At 41.3% G+C, this 19,903-nt stretch overlaps 1 protein-coding gene across 1 annotated transcript in view; it reads right to left on the bottom strand.

The window, feature by feature from the left end:
• grik4 (glutamate receptor, ionotropic, kainate 4) overlaps positions 1-19,903 on the bottom strand; it is a 1,015,986-nt gene that overhangs the window by 567,131 nt on the left and 428,952 nt on the right. The window contains 1 exon segment of the mRNA XM_061878268.1: positions 5,062-5,195. Coding sequence (XP_061734252.1) covers positions 5,062-5,143 — 82 coding nt within the window. The 5' untranslated portion in view covers positions 5,144-5,195.

Below are 19,903 nucleotides of genomic sequence, written 5' to 3'. Positions count from 1 at the left end.
TTTTTCTCTAAAATTGTCTTTCTGAAAGTTATAAGAAGCAAAGTAAACAAATAAATAAATTTATTTAAACAAGTGAAGACTACGTCTTTCAAATATTTTCTTGGATTTTGAAATTCTATTTGAGTTTTGTCTCTCTTTGACTTAAAAATGCCGAGCAAAGCGAGACCAGCTTGCTAGTAAATAAATAACATTTAAAAAATAGAGGCAGCTCACTGGTAAGTGCTGCTATTTGAGCTATTTTTAGAACAGGCCAGCGGGCGACTTATCTGGGCCCCGCGTTGGTGACCCTTGTATTAAATTAAGACATTGTTGACAATGCTGGACGATGATCAAGGTTTGAAGCCATGGAGAGAGTTAAAAAATGGCTTCAGCTTTTAAATAGAAGATAATGATCTCCTGTATATTCACATGGCTTTTCTTACCTAAACTCCATGTTTTTATAATTGCCAAAAACTATCTGCAACGGGTATTTTTTTCAACATTTTAAAACGCCTAAAGCTACTTCATTTACAACCCAAAAAAAAAAAACACCACTTCATTAAAAAGATAGAAAGTAGTCTTTAACTCCTACTGTAGCCGCACTTTGGCTCCCCCAAAAAAAAAAAACAGTCACATGTTTTATTTATGGGCTGAGTTAATGTTCCAACGGCCTTATAATATCCACATGGGGATCGTAAGAAGGCTCTTGCATTATTAATGCCCCCCCAACCTGAAAACAACTCCGCCACGGTGGAAGAAATCGAGCCGCTGTATGAGAATAAGACACTCGCAATAGTCGGAGGAAATGAGCAGAAAAAAAAAACACAAATGCTAATTTTGTTACCATAAGCCAGCAGGTGGAACTTGTCGATTTACCCCGAAAAGTTGCATAAAGTACGGCTTCTTCAGGCTACGTTTGAAGATTTTTGTTAAAAGACACAACACATACAAAACCCATTTCCATATGAGTTGGGAAATTGTGTTAGATGTAAATATAAACAGAATACAATGATTTGCAAATCCTTTTCAAGCCATATTCAGTTGAATATGCTACAAAGACAACATATTTGATGTTCAAACTGATAAACTTAATTTTTTTTGTTGCAAATAATCATTAACTTTAGAATTTGATGCCAGCAACACGTGACAAAGAAGTTGAGAAAGGTGGCAATAAATACTGATAAAGTTGAGGAATGCTCATCAAACACTTATTTGGAACATCCCACAGGTGTGCAGGCTAATTGGGAACAGGTGGGTGCCATGATTGGGTATAAAAACAGCTTCCCAAAAAATGCTCAGTCTTTCACAAGAAAGGATGGGGCGAGGTACACCCCTTTGTCCACAACTGCGTGAGCAAATAGTCAAACAGTTTAAGAACAACCTTTCTCAAAGTGCAATTGCAAGAAATTTAAGGATTTCAACATCTACGCTCCATAATATCATCAAAAGGTTCAGAGAATCTGGAGAAATTACTCCACGTAAGCGGTATGGCCGGAAACCAACAATGAATGACCGTGACCTTCCATCCCTCAGACAGCACTGTATCAAAAACCGACATCAATCTCTAAAGGATATCACCACATGGGCTCAGGAACACTTCAGAAAACCACTGTCACTAAATACAGTTGGTCGCTACATCTGTAAGTGCAAGTTAAATCTCTACTATGCAAAGCGAAAGCCATTTATCAACAACATCCAGAAACGGACTGATGCAAAGTGGAAAAGTGTTCTGTGGTCTGACGAGTCCACATTTCAAATTCTTATTGGAAATATTCGACATCGTGTCATCCGGACCATTAGTTATTGACTTTTTTAAGGCTCCAATTATTATATAATCTCAAATATTCCACATAAGAAAAAAAAATGGGTGATAATATTGCAAATTTTGTGTTTTTTTCCATCAGAAAAACAGGGTTTTCTTTGACAAAAAGAGCATACAACTTAAATTTTAAAATAATTATATTGACAGATGGACCTAATGTTGATCTGGAGATTTAAAACTTGAATAATGATAAAACTAAATAATACTGAATAATGACACATTTTTAATATTTTTTTGACCAAAACCTTTTGGGGTCCCCGGGATCAAACTGGAGTGGAGACCTAAATATATATATTTTTTTATACATATATTGTGTTGGTTTTTTAAAAAAAGGTCAAAATGGCCCCCGCTTGCTTTGATTTTTCAGTCTGCGGACCTAAGTGGAAAAAGTTTGGACACCCCTGGGCTACATGAAAAATAAACATCTCCATACAACATGAAACTATCATAAATATTGTGCAGGAAACATATGCTAATACTAAACACTCCAATTCATCTGAGGCACACAACACTGTGGAGTGACCAAATGAGAGTTTGAGGGACCACTAATCATCTCCACATACAGTCGTGGTCAAAAGTTTACATACACTTGTAAAGAACATAACGTCATGGCTGTCTTGACTTTCCCATTATTTCTACAACTCTTATTTTTTTGTGATAGGAGCTCACAAAAGAACATTCATGAAGTTTGATTCTTTTATTAATTTTTTGGGGATCTACTGAAAATGTGAGTACATTTGCTGAGTCACAAGTATTCATACATCAATGTTAATATTGTGGTCAAACAGCTTCATTTTTGTTTCATCTGACCACAGATTTTTTTTCCAGAAGGTCTTATCTTTGTCCATGTGATGCCAGATGAAACACAAATTGAGCTGTTTGGCCACAAAATAACCAGCAATATGTTTGGAGGAGGTGAGACCTTGAATCCCAGGAACACCACACCTACCGCCAAGCATGGTGGTGGTAGTATTATGCTCTGGGCCTGTTTTTCTGCCAATGGAACTGCTGCTTTTGCAGAGAGTAAACGAGAGAATGAAAAAGGAGGATTTCAGGACAAGCCAAAATCATTAGCCCGGAGTTTGGGTCTTGGGCGCAGTTGTGTGTTCCAACAGGACAATGATCTTGTGGCGAGGCGGAGCAGACGGTCCGACGGAGTGGCAGGGCAGGGTGTAGCCCTGCCCAAGATGGAGGCGTTTGCGGCGAGGCGTAACGTGCTGGGAGCGACGCCGCAATCAAGTTAAGGTGTGTGGATCGCGCACCTTGACACAATCTGTGTATCTCCTCGCAGTATATAAAAGGGGAGAAGGAGGACCGAGGTGCGAAAGCAAAGAGCAGACGAGGACGACCACGACGGCGGCTGAAAAGCGGAACGTGAGCGCGCAGTAGAGCGGATCAGCTGAAAAGCGATCCGACCTGAAGACAAAGCTTTATTGCAAAATAAACAGGAGTCAAACCTGCTCAAAAGCAATGTCCTTCCTGGGTGGTCCACTGAACCTGCACGACGGTTTAAGACTGTCACAGACCCCAAACACATGTCAAAAAGAATGGCTTTATCAGGCTGGAATGAAGGTTTTAGAATGGCCTTCCCAAAGTCCTGACTTAAACGTGTGGACAATGCTGAAGAAACAAGTCCATGTGAAAAAAAACAACACATTTAGCTGAACTGCAGCAATGTTGTCATGAGAAGTGGTAAACAACTCAAACATTGCTGTATGTATACTTCTGCTCACATTTTCAGTTCACCCATAATAAATTCATAGAGGAACCAAACTTCATGAATGTTTTTTTGTGACCAACGAGTGTGTGCTCCAATCACTCTAAAAATAAGAGTTGTACAAATGATTCGAAACTCAAGAGAGTGTATGCAAGTGTATGCAAACTTTTGACCACGACTGTAATACAAGAACAGCTTAAAAATTGCCCAGGTAACAGGCTAATATAATCCATTTTAGTCACACAACATTGTGGAATGACCACATACGTGTTTTAAAGGGGAACATTATCACCAAACCTATGTAAGCGTCAATATATACCTTGATGGTATATATTCAACCGATTCCGAACTCTAAATGGGTGAATTTTGGCGAATTAAATGCCTTTCTGTTTATCGCTCTTTTAGCGATGACGTCAGAACGTGACGTCACCGAGGTAACACACCCGCCATTTTTATTTTCACATTACAAACACCGGGTCTCAGCTCTGTTATTTTCCGTTTTTTCGACTATTTTTTAGAACCTTGGAGACATCATGCCTCGTGGGTGTGTTGTCGGAGGGTGTAACAACACTAACAGGGAGGGATTCAAGTTGCACCACTGGCAAGAAATCTGCCGCCAGACCCCCATTGAATGTACCAGAGTGTCTTCACATTTGACCGGCGATGCTAAGACAGACATGGCACAGAGATGTATGGATAACCTGCAGATGCATTTTCAACCATTAAGTCAACCAAATCACAAAGGTGAGTTTTGTTGATGTTGTTGACTTATGTGCTAATCAGACATATTTGGTCGCAGCATGACTGCCAGCTAATTGATACTAACATGCTACGCTAATCAATGCTAACATGCTATTTACGCTAGCTGTATGTACATTTGAAACTAGATACCCACATTTAATGCGAAACAAACACTTACCAATCGACGGATTTAAGTTGCTCCAGCGTCACAAGATGGGAAAGTCCTGATCGTTTGGTCCGCACATTTTACCGGCGATGCTAATAAGGCAGCCATGCTATGGGCCACTTCATTAGGTACACCCGCGCTATGGCCGAATAGCGTCAATAGCTATTCGCTCAATAGCTTCAGTTTCTTCTTCAATTTCGTTTTCGCTATCTGCCTCCATACTCCGACCATCTGTTTCAATACATGCGTAATCTGTTGAATCGCTTAAACCCCTGAAATCCGAGTTTGAATCCGAGCTAATGTCGCTATATCTTGCTGTGGTAACCGCCATGCAAATAGCGAAAATAAGGCACTTTAAAGCTTTTTTTAGGGATATTCCGGAAGGTGTAAAATTTTGAAAAAAACTTCGAAAAATAAAACAAGCCACTGGGAACTGATTTTTTATTGTTTTCAACCCTTTTGAAATTGTGATAATGTTCCCCTTTAAGGAACACTAATCCCCTCCACATAACATGGAATCATATTTAATACAACCCAGGGAAACCACACCAAGACTCAAAACTCGTAGTCCGTTGAGACACACAACATTGTGGCACGCCCCGTGCAAGAATCTAGCCCTTGAGATGTTTGACCTACCTATTCTGAAGGAGAGCGGGCCACCAGAGGTGCTTGTCACCCACATGGCGAAGAAGAGCAGAAGCGCCCAGACCGTGAGCATCTTCTATAACTCCTCATGGGTCCTGCCCTGGGGTTGCCCCTGTCTCAGCCACCTGGAACACACAAAGTACAGGAAACTGAAATGTGACAAACACAGCGAGCAGGAGCGGGCATTTCATTTACAGTCAAGATGGTTCCAAGTCTTCCAATTGAGCTGTTGTCAATGGATTTCGAACTCTCCAACTTCTTATTTAATGCAAAGAATCTATTCGTGAGAATCCTGAAAAATGAAACCTGAGACCTGCTGGATGACTTTCCTTTAACCATCTCTTCTTGGCTTGTGGGACAAGTTCAAACTTATTTTAATGTTTGAATGGAAATAACTGTTGATTCATACAATTGACTCAGTGGCCTAGTGTTTAGCTAGGTTGTGAGTTCAAACCCCGGCCGAGTCTTACCAAAGACTAGAAAAATGGGACCCATTACCCTGTCAGAGTTAGTTTGAGACGAACCCCAAGATGCAGAGATGGAGGCAGGCATTGAATTAGAAAACATGATTTAATTAAAATATTAGAACAAACCAAAGGGGTACAACCAAAGCACGCACGAGGCGGATAAAAAACCAAGGGAGCTAGCATGGGAGCTAGAGAAATAACAAAGGACCTTAACATTGAAGCTAGCAAAAACAAAAAGGGTCTAGCGTGGAAGCTAGCGAGTAGCGAGCAGGAAAACAGAAGTCGTAACATGTAGTACAAAACAAACTGGAAGCAGGGAACAAAGAACAGTAAGCTCCAAACATCGAACGGATAAAGCTTACCGCTACGCTGCAAATACAAAGACACGGCACGACACGACAGGAGCGACATCGACAAGACAATAATCCAGCACTGACTGGAGGACAAAAGCAGGTACAAATAAGAGTGGGCTGATTGACACCAGGTGTAGCCAGGTGCCAATCAGCCGCAGCTGAGGAGAAACAGCGCACAGGGGAAAAAAACAGGAAACAGACAAAATAAGAGCGCTGACAGGAACTAAAAACCGGAAATACTAAACACACAGAGAGGAAAAACTAAAACACAAACAAACTGTCAGTGGCAAACATGACATGCCCTGCTTGGCACTCAGCATCAATGGTTGGAATTGGGGGTTGAATCACAAAAAATTGCTTCCCGGGCATGCCCACCGCTGCTGCTCACTGCTCCCCTCACCTCCCAGGGGTTGATCAGGGCTGATGGGTCAAATGGGTCAAATGCAGAGAATAATTCCGCCACACGTACTTTACCTTTAACATAGACCCATGACTTGGACAACACATTGAAGGTTGGACCAATAGTCATTTAGCGCCGCCCTAGTGGCTCCCTGGAGCTTTTTTAAAAAAGGTTTGAAAATGGAAAAAAAAAAATGGGGTAAAAATATTTTTTCGGTTTCAGTATGGTTTTTGTTTGAGGACAAACATGACACAAGCCTTCCCAATTGTTAGACAGTGCACTGGTTTATATGTTTAGTATGACTATTTGGTGAACATCGTTTTTTCCTACTAAGTTTGGCGGTTCTTGAACTCACCATAGTGTGGACTGTGACAAAAAAGTTTGTTTACATGTAAAATCTTTGTCTCATTTTGTCCACCAAACGTTTTATACTGTGCCTGAACGCACAGAGGTGACCTTCGTTGATGTTAATCAGCCTATTTCCATAAACTGGGTCATTTCCATAATTTCCTTTCCTTTCATCATTTTTGTATATAATTTAGTTTTGCATGTCTCATGGCACATTATCTGTATGTATTATTGGCAGATACACTATGTTGCCAAAAGTGTTTGGCCACCTGCCTTGACTCACATATGAACTTGAAGTGCCATCCCATTCCTAACCCATAGGGCTCAATATGATGTTGGTCCACTTTTTGCAGCTATTTGTCACAAAAGGGGTTTGCGGCTCACTGTGGGGTCCTTCTCCTAGAATTGCAGCACGAACAACTCCGGAGGACAGCGTGAGGTAGGAGACGATTTTAATCTTGTCACGAAATCTTGGCAGGGCATGAGGTAAACAAACAAACTGTGGCGTGGAACAAACACAAAACTGTGGCATGAAACAAACAACATAAACTATGGCTTGGAACAAACACGGGGGGCGGCATAGCTCGGTTGGTAGAGTGGCCGTGCCAGCCACTTGAGGGTTGCAGGTTCGATTCCCGTTTGTGCCATCCTAGTCACTGCCGTTGTGTCCTTGGGCAAGGCACTTTATCCACCTGCTCCCAGTGCCACCCACACCGGTTTAAATGTAACTTAGATATTGGGTGTAACTATGTAAAGCGCTTTGAGTCACTTGAGAAAAGCGCTATATAAAATATAATTCACTTCACACAAAACTGTGGCATGAAACAAACAGCATAAAGTATGGCTTGGAACAAACACGAAACTGTGGCATGAAACAAACACCATAAACTATGGCTTGGAACAAACACAAAACTGTGGCATGAAACAAACACCCTAAACTATAGCTTGGAACAAACACGAAACTGTGGCATGAAACAAACACCATAAACTATGGCTCGGAACAAACACGAAACTGTGGCATGAAATAAACACGGCGTACGTGGACACGGCATGAATCGAACAATGACGCCAGGCCGACTGACTGGCAAAGACAGGCTTAAATGATCCCTCTGATTAGAGACGGGTGAGCGTCCCGAACACCAGAGGCAGGTGAAAACAATAAGTAGCCATGGCAACCAAACCAAACTCAGGTGTCACAAACAGGAACTAAAGGGGTCCAAAACTAACATAAAATACAAAAGCATGATCCGGAACGCGGATTACAGCTTCAACTCTTCTGGGAAGGCTGTCTACAAGGTTGCAGAGTGTGTTTTACAGGAATTTTTGACCATTCTTCCAAAAGCGCGTTGGTGAGGTCACACACTGGTGTTGGTTGAGAAGGCCTGGCTCTCAGTCCCCGTCCTAATTCATCCCAAAAGTGTTCTGGTCAGGACTCTGTGCAGGCCAGTCAAGTTCATCCACACCAGGTTCTATCATCCATATCTTTATGGACCTTGTCATGTTGGAAAAGGAAGGGGGAATCCTCCAAACAGTTCCCACAAGGTTAAGAACAGAGAATTGTCCAAAACGTTTTGGTATCCTGGAACATTTAAAATTCTGTTCACTGGAACAAAGGGGCCAAACCCAGCTCCTGAAAAACAACTCCACCCCATAATTCTGAATCCGAAAGGAATAAGCGGCAGAAATGGATAGATGGATGGATATAGTGTAGTTGTTTGTGTGCCATGCTGTTCCAGGCAACATTTATTTATACCTTTGGTCATAAAAGCCAGTAATTTCTAGGAGTTATCTCACCTTTAAGTAGCCTCTGATTTACTAATAGTTTCTAATGTGAAAATGTGTCGAATAAATATTACATTTCAACATTTTTGTCAACCAAGATTTGCTTCAGCCTGCAACATGTAGTCATTTTGATAGTAGGCAATTATAGCCAATATAGACACTTACGTCATGTGTTGCCTTCAAAATAACACTTATGTACAGCTTTCCATTTTCTGCAGCCCCAGACAGATTAGTTTCTCGTATTTTTGGTTGGTTGTAAAAGTTTGGGGACGTCGGTATTAGATCCATGCTAGCTCTTAAAAAAAAAAAAAATCCATCCATCTTCTCCCGCTTATCCGAGGTCGGGTCACGGGGGAAGCAGCCTAAGCAGGGAAGTCCAGACTTCCCTCTCCCCAGCCACTTTGCCCAGCTCTTCCCGGGGGATCCCGAGGCGTCCCCAGGCCAGCCGGGAGACATAGTCTTCCCAACGTGTCCTGGGTCTTCCCCGTGGCCAACCTTACTTTTAGTTCCTCCCGGATGGCAGAGCTTCTCACCCTATCTTTTAAGGGAGAGCCCCGCCACCCAGCGGAGGAACCTCATTTCGGCCGCTTGTACCCGTGATCTTGTCCTTTCGGTCTAAACCCAAAGCTCATGTGAACGTAGATCGACCGGTAAATTGAGAGCTTTGCCTTCCGGCTCAGCTCCTTCTTCATCACAACGGATCAATACAGTGTCCGCATTACTGAAGACGCCGCACCGATCAACCTCACGATCCACTCTTACCTCACTCATGAACAAGACTCCTCCACTTGTGGCAAAATCTCCTCCCCAACCTTTTCCGGGCGAGAACCACGGACTAGGACTGGGAGGCGCTGATTCTCATCCCGTAAAACAAAGATGTAAACAGGAAATGTTGGTCAGTCCACAGTTTGTTTGGATCTGAAGGCACAAGGCACTATGGTATATCAATCAATGTTTACTTATATAGCCCTAAATCACTAGTGTCTCAAAGGGCTGCACAAACCACTACCACATCCTCGGTAGGCCCACATAAGGGCAAGGAAAAATCACACCCAGTGGGACGTCGGTGACAATGATGACTATGAGAACCTTGGAGAGGAGGAAAGCAATGGATGTCGAGCGGGTCTAACATGATACTGTGAAAGTTCAATCCATAATGGATCCAACACAGTCGCGAGAGTCCAGTCCAAAGCGGATCCAACACAGCAGCGAGAGTCCCGTTCACAGCGGAGCCAGCAGGAAACCATCCCAAGCGGAGGCAGATCAGAAGCGCAGAGATGTCCCCAGCCGATACACAGGCAAGTAGTACATGGCCACCGGTATGATTTATTATGTGGGTTAGGAATCAAACCTTCCACTCCGAGAGCTCCATGTCTACCAGGGAAAGCTAAAACACCCCAGAGTATAACAAATAAAATACATGTACCTTTCTCATTTCAAGCTATAGCATCTCCCTCAAGGTTAGGGAAAAAGGGCTTTGCTATGACAGCTTGTCAAATATATGTGTTATGTATGAACGTCTCGTGTTGCTGAATTTTTTGTAATTTGTTCAATGAACAATGGAGACATCAAAGAAGAAAGCTGTAGGTTGGAAGCGGTGTATGGCGGCCGCCTTTAGCGACACAAACACAGTCGATGTTTCATTGTTTACATTCCCGAAAGATGACGGTGAAGCTTTACTATGGAACAGAGCGGTCAAGCGAACACTGTTGGATTGGACCACACACACAAAGTACAGTGTATTATGCAGCCATCATTTCCAAAGATCGTGTTTCAAAGAGGGTCCCTTGCGAAGGGCAGGGATGGGCATCGCCACCACCCGTCGACTGGTGCTGAAGAAAGGTGCGGGGCCAACTTTCAGGCTGTACAGGTACCACCATATAATCTCACTAAAACACTAGTAACACAATAAGCAGATAAGGGATTTTCCAGAATTATCCTAGTAAATGTGTTTAATAACATCTGAATCGCTCCCACTGCCCTCTAGTCTTTTTTTTTCTAGTTCTTCACTCTCGCTTTCCTCATCCACAAATCATTCATCCTCACTCTAATTAATGGGGAAATCATTGCTTTCTCGGTCCGAATCGCCCTCGCTGCTGGTGGCCATGATTGTAAACAATGTTCAGATGTGAGGAGCTCCACAACCCGTGACGTCACGCGCACATCGTCTGCTACTTCCGGTACAGGCAAGGCTTTTTTATTAGCCACCAAAAGTTGATGTTCTCTACTAAATCCTTTCAGCAAAAATATGGCAAAATGATGAAGTATGACACATAGAATGGAGCTGCTATCCCCGTTTGAATAAGAAAAAATCTCATTTCAGTAGGCCTTTAAAATACATTGCCAAGTTTTAAAAAAATGACCCAGTTTATGTCCGTTGTATGAAACTCCAGGATCAAAGAATAAAGGCAGTTGCATAAATGATGTGGTACATCTAAAATAAGTTTGTCGTCATTATCTTTCATACGCGAGGATAATGAGGCACGTTGTGAAGGCAGGGACAAGATCTCTTGTTATCAGAGACACATGTGGCCACCACAAACTGAGCATTATCCACACAAAGTTTATAACACTACAACATCAAGCATTTATGCATAGCTGCGTTTTGATACGTGTGGCACTGCCAACATCATTTGTGGGTTTAGACTAGTGTTTTTCAACCTTTTTTGAGGCAAAGCACATTTTTTGCATTAAAAAATCCGGAGGCACATCACTGGCAGAAAACGTTTCAAAAATTAAACTCCACCAGGTCGTTGTGCCTTATTTTGAGTTTGTTAGTGTTTTGCTGTGTGTAGTGCATTGTTGATTGTCTTGTCATGTACGGATGTACTTTCTGCACGCCGTAAGTTTTTGCTGTTGTCCAGCATTCTGTTTCTGTTGACTTTGTAGCCAGTTCAGGCTTGCCCCTGACAGTTTGTTTGTGTTTTAGTTTTCCCTGTGTGTGAGTAATATTTCCTGTTTTTTTTTTAGTTTCAAGTTTATTCACAATACCTTATAACAATTACAAAAGTGGTGAAATGTCGATCAATCAATCAATCAATCAATGTTTATTTATATAGCCCCAAATCACAAATGTCTCAAAGGGCTGCACGAATCATTACGACTACAACATCCTCGGAAGAACCCACAAAAGGGCAAGGAAAACTCACACCCAGTGGGCAGGGAGAATTCACATCCAGTGGGACGCCAGTGACAATGCTGACTATGAGAAACCTTGGAGAGGACCTCAGATGTGGGCAACCCCCCCCCCTCTAGGGGACCGAAAGCAATGGATGTCGAGCGGGTCTAACATGATACTGTGAAAGTTCAATCCATAGTGGCTCCAAGACAGCCGCGAGAGTTCAGTTCAAAGCGGATCCAAGACAGCAGCGAGAGTCCCGTCAACAGGAAACCATCCCAAGCGGATCAGCAGCGTAGAGATGTCCCCAACCGATACAGGCGAGCGGTCCATCCTGGGTCCCGACGAGCGGTCCATCCTGGGTCTCGACTCTGGACAGCCAGTACTTCATCCATGGTCATCGTACCGGACCCCCTCCACAAGGGAGGGGGGGGCATAGGAGAGAGAAAAGAAGCGGCAGATCAACTGGTCTAAAAGATGTTGGTACGTGAAAGGGTCCCCCAAATAAGCTAAAAGAAGCTTTTGACAGGGGGTCCCAACCACCGCCTGATTGGTACCGGGCCGCAGAATTTTTTTAAATTAATTTTTATTAAAAAAAAAAAAAAAAAAATGTATTAAATCAACATAAAAACCACAATATACACTTACAATTAGTGCACCAACCACAAAAACCTCCCTTTTTCATGTCAAAAACGTCCCTTTTTCATGTCAAAAACGTCCCTTTTTCATGTCAAAAACGTCCCTTTTTCATGACAAAGAAAAAAAATAAAAATTAAAATGAAAAAAAGGACACCCCCCCACCCGGGCTGCGGGACAAATTATTAAGCGTTGACCGGTCCGCGGATACAAAAAGGTTGGGGACCACTGGTCCAGAGGACAGTATATATATGGAAAGATGGAAAATGGTAGCAAACACAATAACAAAAAAGAAAAAGAAAAACAAAACAACGCTATATAATAAACACGAGATAATAGTACTAAAGCAAGCATACACGTACATGCATACTGTCTTTAGTTCCTGTCAGCGCTCTTATTTTGTCTGTTTCCTGTCTTTCTCCCTGAGTGCTGTGTCCCCTCAGCTGCGGCTGATTGGCACCTGGCCACACCTGGTGTCAATCAGCCCGCTCCTATTTAGACCTGTCTTCCCATCCAGTCAGTGATGGATTATTGTCGATGTCACTTCCATATTGTCGCTCCTGTCGTGTCGTTAGGGGCAGCATGGCGTAGTGGGTAGAGCGACCGTGCCAGAAACCTGAGGGTTGCAGGTTCGCTTCCCACCTATTGACATCCAAATCGCTGCCGTTGTGTCCTTGGGCAGGACACTTCACCCTTTGCCCCCGGTGCCGCTCACACTGGTGAATGAATGATTGGTGGTGGTCGGAGGGGCCGTAGGAGCAAACTGGCAGCCACGCTCCCGTCAGTCTACCCCAGGGCAGCTGTGGCTACTGATGTAGCTTACCACCACCAGGTGTGAATGAATGATGGGTTCCCACTTCTCTGTGAGCGCTTTGACTATCTAATAATAGGAAAGCGCGATATAAATCTAATCCATTATTATTATTATTATTATTATCATGTCGTGTCATTGTAGCGTAGCGGTAAGCTATATTTCAGTATTGGTTTGTAGCTTATTGTCTTTTGTTCCCTTGCTTCCGTTTTGTTTTCATTCTACAAATAACGACTTCTGTTTTCCTGCTCGCTACCCGCTAGCTTCCACGCTAGGCCCTTTTGTTTTTGCTAGCTTCCACGCTAACCTCCTTTTGTTTTCTAGCTCCCATGCTAGCTCTTTTATTTATTTTTTCCGCCTCGTACGTGCTTTTTGTTGTACCCCTTTTGTTCTTGTTCTAGTATTTTAATTAAAACATGTTTACCTGCAAAATGCCTGCCTCCTGCACTGCATCTCGGGGTTCGTTCGTCACCAACTTACTCTGACAGCCAGTTCAGTTTTACTTTAGTTTTGCATAGCCATCGACTTTTCCTTTCCCTATCGTTAGTTTTGGGTTTAAGCTACCTGCACGCTGCCTCCCGCTGTGGTCTGCATACCGGGATCACAACAAACCGTCCTCGTCTCACCCGACACATTCCGACTTTTACAAAGCAATGAACTACCTGCTGCCATAGAGCATAACGCGGTTACCCTGCCGAGGTTTACACAGCACAGACACTGAGCAACGGCACATTATTTGCAGATTATAATTATTGATTTGCAAAAAAAATATTTTTTGGGGCAAATTAGGTGAAGTTGCATAATTTCCCACGGCACACCAGACAATTTAAAGGCTAGAGTATACAAATGAGTTTTAAGGTGAGACTTAAATGCTTCTACTGAGGTGGCATCTCGAACTGTTACCGGGAGGGCATTCCAGAGTACTGGAGCCCGAACGGAAAACGCTCTATAGCCCGCAGACTTTTTTTGGGCTTTGGGAATCACTAATAAGCCGGAGTCTTTTGAAGGCAGATTTCTTGCCGGGACATATGGTACAATACAATCGGCAAGATAGGATGGAGCTAGACCGTGTAGTATTTTATACGTAAGTAGTAAAACCTTAAAGTCACATCTTAAGTGCACAGGAAGCCAGTGCAGGTGAGCCAGTATAGGTATATATGTATGTATATATGTATATAAAGGTATATACAGTACAGGTATATATGTATGTATATATGTATATAAAGGTATATACAGTATAGGTATATATGTATGTATATATGTATATAAAGGTATATACAGTATAGGTATATATGTATGTATGTATATATGTATATAAAGGTATATACAGTATAGGTATATATGTATGTATATATGTATATAAAGGTATATACAGTATAGGTATATATGTATATAAAGGTATATACAGTACAGCTATATATGTATGTATATATGTATATAAAGGTATATACAGTATAGGTATATATGTATGTATATATGTATATAAAGGTATATACAGTACAGGTATATATGTATGTATATATGTATATAAAGGTATATACAGTACAGGTATATATGTATGTATATATGTATATAAAGGTATATACAGTACAGGTATATATGTATGTATATATGTATATAAAGGTATATACAGTACAGGTATATATGTATGTATATATGTATATAAAGGTATATACAGTATAGCTATATATGTATGTATATATGTATATAAAGGTATATACAGTATAGCTATATATGTATGTATATATGTATATAAAGGTATATACAGTATAGCTATATATGTATGTATATATGTATATAAAGGTATATACAGTATAGGTATATATGTATGTATATATGTATATAAAGGTATATACAGTATAGGTATATATGTATGTATATATGTATATAAAGGTATATACAGTATAGCTATATATGTATGTATATATGTATATAAAGGTATATACAGTATAGGTATATATGTATGTATATATGTATATAAAGGTATATACAGTATAGGTATATATGTATGTATATATGTATATAAAGGTATATACAGTATAGGTATATATGTATGTATATATGTATATAAAGGTATATACAGTACAGGCGTAATGTGATCAAACTTTCTTGTTCTTGTCAAAAGTCTAGCAGCCGCATTTTGTACCAACTGTAATCGTTTAAGTAGTCAATTGTACGGAATATGTACTGAACTGTGCGATCTACTAATAAAAGTTTCAATCAATCAATTAAAATTACGGATAAATACGACATGCGAGTCTCTCTAACAAGAAACAAACTGAATCAAAAGGAAAAAACTAAAATGCGAGTAATTTCAGACATGCTCCGCATGATTGTTCCACCTGTTAACCTGAACAGAAAACCTCCTCAGAGATGTTTAATTTCATGCTCAATTACGTGACACGGAGAATAAATCGACCGTAAAATTGTAGATTCTGTGCCATTTACAAAAAAATAATAAAACAATGCAATTAAGTGTTTATCACACTATGCATAATGCATTTACCAAAACAAAAACATTTGGATACATAGGATGCATCGGAACAGAATTTAGTGTAAAGTTAAGCTTATAGACATCCTGTTTTTGGATATGTCTGATTACAGTTGGCCGTGCATGGACATCAAAGGAGTGGCTTTAAAAGAAAGGACGTAAGGATCTCGAAGCCTAGTCAGTCTCTGGACAATAATCCCGTTAAGTTTCTACAGAGGGAGCTAAAACTGAGATTCAAAGCAAATGCTTTAAAATCATCTGGATTTGGAGAGTATGAGTGGAGGGGGGGGGATCCAAGTCCATCATGAGAAACATCTGATCGCAGAGGATGCCAACAACGGTTTCCAGACAAGGTACGAGGTCTTGTTGTGCACTTATTTCACTCATTCAGTCAAAGGTCTTGAGTTTGCAACTTAAGCCAGTCATTGTTGGCCCTATTCCGAACTGTCAACCTTTGGGGAAGTCAAATGAAGAGACAGCAGGAGAAGCATCAACCAAGGTTCAGATTTCTTATTCAGTTCATCCCTTCATCAAAGGATTGAAGGAGCGGCAGGCTTTTTCTAAGTAGAGATGAAGAGCTGTTTTTTTCCACTTTCAGTGTTTATGGACCATAACAAAGTAGATCATCTCAAAAGAAACCTAGGAAGGTCAGTCAGGTGCCGGAGACAGCGTGATACTGCTAATCAGTCTGGAATGAAATGAAAGGACATGACAAACAAAAAAAAAGATGCTGCAACGTGCCAGCATGATCTGGAAGAGGCACAGAGGACGATGTCAGACGGGTACACCTGTGAAGATGGCACACACTTCTATTTTTGTACGGGCACAAAGTCAAAAAGAGAAACAGGAGGAAGTCACAGTGGCATTTTCATCAGGGAGGATAATAACTGTTTTGGTAAAGGGAACAGCACGGAAATGTCAGAGACAAAAAGGTTAAGCTGTATTTTTCAGTTTTTGACAACTCATGTGCACTCTTTGAGGATTCCAGTCCTGTCGCAGCACCACTGGACATTTGTTCTAAAGACCTACTGAAATGAGATGTTCTTATTTAAACGGGGATAGCAGCTCCATTCTATGTGTCATACTTCATCATTTCGCCATATTGCCATATTTTTGCTGAAAGGATTTAGTAGAGAACATCCACGATAAAGTTTGCAACTTTTGGTCGCTAATAAAAAAGCCTTGCCTGTACCGGAAGTAGCAGACGATGTGTGCGTGACGTCACGGGTTGTGGAGCTCCTCACATCTGAACATTGTTTACAATCATGGCCACCAGCAGCAAGAGCGATTCGGACCGAGAAAGCGACGATTTCCCTAATAATTTGAGCGAGGATAAAAGATTTGTGGATGAGGAAAGTGAGAGTGAAGGACTAGAAACAAATTGAAGACTACAGGGCAGTGGGAGTAATTCAGATGTTATTAGACACATGTTCTTGGATAATTATTTTACTTTTTATTCATGGCTGTATGTAGAAATGTCTGGTTTTATCTGCTGTTTTAATGTCCTCTGTGTTCTTTGATGTTTGATGTTTCCCTCTTACATGTGTACTATGGCTATGAGTTGTTTTTTTCCCTTGGCCTCAGTCTGCACACCCTCTCCAGGGCCCAGGCTAAGATCGATTTTTATTTTTATTTTATTTTAATCTTCTATTTTTTTCTCCCATCCCCCCCCCCCCTGTTTACCTGTATCTCATCTTTTTTGTAAGGGGCGCTGGAAGCCGGCAGACCCGTCAGTGATCCTGTTCTGTCTCCCTGTAATGTTTGTCTGATCTTGAATGGGATTGTGCTGAAAATTTAAATTTTCCTGAAGGAACTCTCCTGACGGAATAAATAAAGTACTATCTAATCCAAACTAATTCTGGAAAATCCCTTATATGCTTATTGTGTTACTAGTGTTTTAGTGAGATTATATGGTCCTACCTGTCCAACCTGAAGGTCGGCCCCGCACCTTTCTTCAGCACCGGTCGGCGCGTGGTGGCGATGCCCATCTCTGCCCTTCGCAAGGGACCTTCTTCGAAAAACTATCTTTCGAAATGATCGCTGCATAAAACACTGTACTTTGTGTGTGTGGTCCAATCCAACCGTGTTTGCTTGACATCTCTGTTCCATAGTAAAGCTTGACTGTCATCTTTCCGGAATGTAAACAATGAAACACCGGTGTTAGGTGGGAATACACCACTTTCCACCTGCAGCTTTCTTCTTTGATGTCTCCATTGTCCATTGAACAAATTGCAAAAAATTCAGCAACACTGAAGTCCAGAATACTATGGAATTTCGCGATAAAAATAGACAATCTAATAGCTGGGAACGATGCTGGAACAAGATGTCCTCGACAATCCGTGACGTCACGCGCGCGCGTTATCATAGCAAGACGTTTCAGCAGGATATTTTGGCGCAAAGTTTAAAATTGCACTTTAGTAAGCTAACCCAGCCTTATTGGCATGTGTTGCAATGTTAATATTTCATCATTAAATAGACTCCCTTTTTAGACCAGTTGATCTGCCGTTTCTTTTCTTTTTCTTCTATGTCCCACTCTCCTTTGTGAAGGGAGTCCGGTCCGATCCGGTGGCCATGTACTGCTTGCCTGTGTATCGGCTGGGGACATCTCTGCGCTGCTGATCAGCCTCCGCTTGGGATGGTTTCCTGCTGGCTCCGCTGTGAACGGGACTCTCGCTGCTGTGTTGGATCCGCTTTGGACTGGACTCTCGCGACTGTGTTGGATCCATTATGGATTGATCTTTCACAGTATCATGTTCTCATATGTTCTCATAGTCATCAGTATCATCAGTATCACAGTATCACGTTCTCATAGTCATCATTATCACCGACGTCCCACTGGGTCATTATTGTCACCGATGTCCCACTGGGTGTGAGTTTTCCTTGCCCGAGGATGTCATAGTGGTTTGTGCAGCCCTTTGAGACACTAGTGATTTAGGGCTATATAAGTAAACATTGATTGATTGATTGATTAAAATATAAACTATCAGACTGCGAGGTCGCTAGTAGTGGCTTTCAGTAGGCCTTTAAATAGCTGCAATGAACGTTTATGAAATCAGAGCAACATGCAAATCTGTGTGCTTGTCCCCTCTGACTTGGCCTCTGTTGATATTATTAATCTGTGTTGCGAACATAATGAGGTTGGCACAAGGAGCAAGTTGGGTCAAGTGTCTTGTCCAAGGACACAACTGCTGTCACTATGTTTCCTTGTACTAAATTAGTCTGATTTCTCAATTAGTCCGGTTTTGTTTGTATTTTCACACCCTCGTGTGAAGTCCAGGTGTCCCAGCACACTCTTATATGCAACTATCGGTCATACGCCATGTGCCATGGGCACTTTTTTCATTTGAGTGCGGATAACTGAATCCGCACTAATACTTCTAATTCATTGCAGACTTAGTTTTGGTGGTTATTGGTTGACTCTTGATCATCCTGACCTATTTTCTCTCAGCAGCAAGTGATAACTTGCATTTTTTTCCCTTATCATGGCAGTGACAAAACTGTGCCATGCACTTTATACTTACGAACAATAAAGTATAAACCGTACGTCACACGAGAATTTGCGCATCTTTTACAACTTGTTTTAACTGATGTCCAGTGGCACATATTACAAATATTAAGTTTTTAAAGACTATGCGAATGTTAAGTAGTCGACAGCATCAAGAAAGTATCTTGGAACATGACACTACTACCAAGAATGTATCGGATCAGATGCAAAGAAAGGCGGCGGAAGATTTTTTGAAGGGATTTTCGAACTAAAATCATGGAAACAAAACTTTTCAATGTCTCAAAGTGGATTCAAACTCTCTGGATTGATGGAAGAAGTTTTAAATCCAAAGGAAAAGACTGATATCCAGAGGAAGCTTGCTATAGTGGTCCTCTCCAAGGTTTTTTCATAGTCATTCACATTGACATCCCACTGGGTTGTGAGTTTTTCCCTGCCCTTATGTGGGCTCTGAACCAAGGATGTTATTGTGGCTTGTGCAGCCCTTTGAGACACTTGTGATTTAGGTCTATATGAATAAACATTGATTGATTGATTGATTGAAATTCCGTCCCAAAATGTTGGAGATGGTGGTCCTGAGTTGTAAAAAATATGTTTTGTTTTCACACAGCAAGAACGGATAACAGAAATACACAACTTGTTTATAAGATTGGTAAATCAATATCAATCATAGCACGAATGCAGAACATCTGATTTATCAGGCTCTTTGATAGCTTGCATTTTTACCCTTATTGTGGCAGTGACAAAACTGTGCCATGGACTTTATACTTACAAACAATAAAGTATAAACCGTACGTCACACAAGAATTTGCGGATCTTTTACAACTTGTTTTAACTGATGTCCAGTGGCACATATTACAAATATTAAGTTTTTAAAGACTATGCGAATGTTAAGTAGTCGACAGCATCAAGAAAATATCTTGGA

Source organism: Nerophis ophidion, linkage group LG18, assembly GCF_033978795.1.
Source record: "Nerophis ophidion isolate RoL-2023_Sa linkage group LG18, RoL_Noph_v1.0, whole genome shotgun sequence".
In the NCBI taxonomy this organism is placed as follows: Eukaryota; Metazoa; Chordata; class Actinopteri; order Syngnathiformes; family Syngnathidae; genus Nerophis; species Nerophis ophidion.
This window is presented reverse-complemented; position numbering and strand designations above follow the sequence as displayed.